The sequence below is a fragment of the Trichinella spiralis genome (assembly GCF_000181795.1).
Source record: "Trichinella spiralis strain ISS 195 chromosome Unknown Scfld3999, whole genome shotgun sequence".
Taxonomy (NCBI): Eukaryota; Metazoa; Nematoda; class Enoplea; order Trichinellida; family Trichinellidae; genus Trichinella; species Trichinella spiralis.
The window spans coordinates 1-2,080 of NW_003530938.1; the positions used below are offsets into that span (position 1 = coordinate 1).

The window sequence follows — 2,080 nt, forward strand, 5'->3', positions numbered from 1 at the left end:
GAAGGTGTAGAAGTACAGTTCAGGTTGGAGTGCATGCAGTACAGCGACGATAATGTTGTATTATTAGCCGAATCGACCGGTATATTTTGATTCTGGTAGTCATGGGTGTCAGTTCGGACCAGCTGAACACGGCAAAAGCGTCAGGACCAGATGTAGTCGGCAGAAGTGCCGTCGGTTATGACGGTGATGTTGATGGATCTGGGCCTTCTTCGACGACGAAGAAGGTGATGATCACGAAAATGGTGAAAAGTGGCGGCAAATTCGGTTCGGTCACAGTTTCTACCATTGACGAAGAAGAAGAAGAGCTCGAAGCGGTAAATTTTGATTTTGATCAATTTCTATCCTCCAGCGTTGTCGTCGTGCAGGAGGAGTTAATCTTTTGTGCAAATTCAAAAGCAGATATCCATCCCCTACGGCTGTGCTTCTTATCTTGAAATTTCCTTTTCCAATTGTAATAAGAGGAACAGGTCAAGCGTCGAAAGCAAGTGGGAAATTTACAAGCCTTGCTTACCGCACTGCTGCTGCTGCTGCTGGCCTTCTTTTGCCTTCAATAACCAATCTGAGATCAATTAATAAATTATTTTTTACACTTCTTTCACGCCCAACACACCAACCAAGCACACTTCCTAAATATAACATAATTTGATTTAGTGAAAATTTCTTTGATAAAAAAAAGAAGAAAACACCTTTTCACAGAGATTTTTGCACGTTTAATTAATTATAATTTTTATTCGATCAATTTCGACCATCCACAGAAAACAGACAGGTGATTTTATTTCTCGACTGAAAACAAAGAGAAAAAAAATCAATTTTCTCTTCAAACATTTGTTAAAGACGGAAGAGTGTGAAAATGAAATAATAATTGTTGGGGTGATTTTCAGAAGGAAATTGCCGCTTCCTATTCGAACAATGCAATTGTGGTCGAAAAGCAGATGCGTCGCAAAGGAATGCTCAACAGACGGGGTGCTGAACAGGTAATTTAAATTTTTTATATTTACTTTTTTGTAAATGATATTATAAAAAAGTATTTTTAAAGTTCGTCGAAGCGGAGCGGTTGAAAAAAGAGCACCGTCGTGGCACGTTGTTGGATTCGGACAATTGAATTTTTTTAAAATTATTATTATTCAATTCATTTGACTACATTATTAACAAACACAATGTATTCATATAAAATTATTATTATTGTTTTTGTTTTTTGATTGGATTTTTCGACAATGTGCGCGCGCATTTTTGTCCCATCGACAGCAGTATATATATACATTAATGGATGGCCAGTTAGTTAGTTAGTTAGTTAGTTATTCAGCTTTTCATTAATTAAGAGTCTACTGATTGAAATCGAGCCTGATGGTGCAGTGCGACTGAATAATAAGCGAGCGAGTTCGAACAGAATAAGATAAGCGGCTTCACGGCTTCACACACGCGCGCAAATAGCAGTCGCGTTGAAAAATCGATCTTCGGGATGAAGAGACAGACACAGTCACCAGGGGGCGGGCGCGACGACTGGTGATTGATATAATAGGAATAAAGAGCCGGGGTCGGTCGGTTTGGTCGTTTGGCTTTTTATTGCAGAAAATGCGGCACTGGCGATGCTGCCACTGCTGTTGTTGGTATTTATCGTATGCTGCTTTGTCAGCGGTAATGGGATTCATGGAAATATACGGCTAAAATTGGCAAATGATGAGAGCGTCGACGAAATTTCTCCACTGGTCGACGACAACACCACTGTCGCAGCAGCAGCAGCATCGACAAATTATCATACGTTCAAATTTCGCATCTTGCCCGAACGGTTCGAAACGTTCTCGACGAACGTGTACGGGAAACTGCTGGACACTGACCAAGTTGACCAACTGTCCAACGGTCAACCGCTGTTCAATAATGCGGAATTGATCGACTTGGAAGTCGAAGGTTCGTGTCGGGAAAAAGCGTGGCGGTGGTGTTGGCAAATTTCACCAACTGGAAACCGTGCTGTCCGACAAGCTGAACATCCCGTGCCAACTGTTCGACCGGCCTCGGGTCAGTACCCAAATTCGACTGCCACGGGCAAGCGGGGACTTCGAAGCACCCGGCCTGACCGTGGACC

The 2,080-nt window shown here is 42.2% G+C and overlaps 1 protein-coding gene across 1 annotated transcript; it reads left to right on the forward strand.

Annotated features, from left to right (window-relative positions):
- Positions 1 to 101: 101 nt before the first annotated feature.
- On the forward strand, positions 102 to 2,013 carry Tsp_13053a (conserved hypothetical protein; the record flags this gene model as incomplete). Its single annotated transcript, XM_003367596.1, has 3 exons — positions 102 to 314; positions 350 to 485; positions 1,570 to 2,013. Coding segments are annotated over exons 1-3 (793 nt in total), but the record flags the coding sequence as incomplete, so codon positions are not given.
- Positions 2,014 to 2,080: the final 67 nt, after the last annotated feature.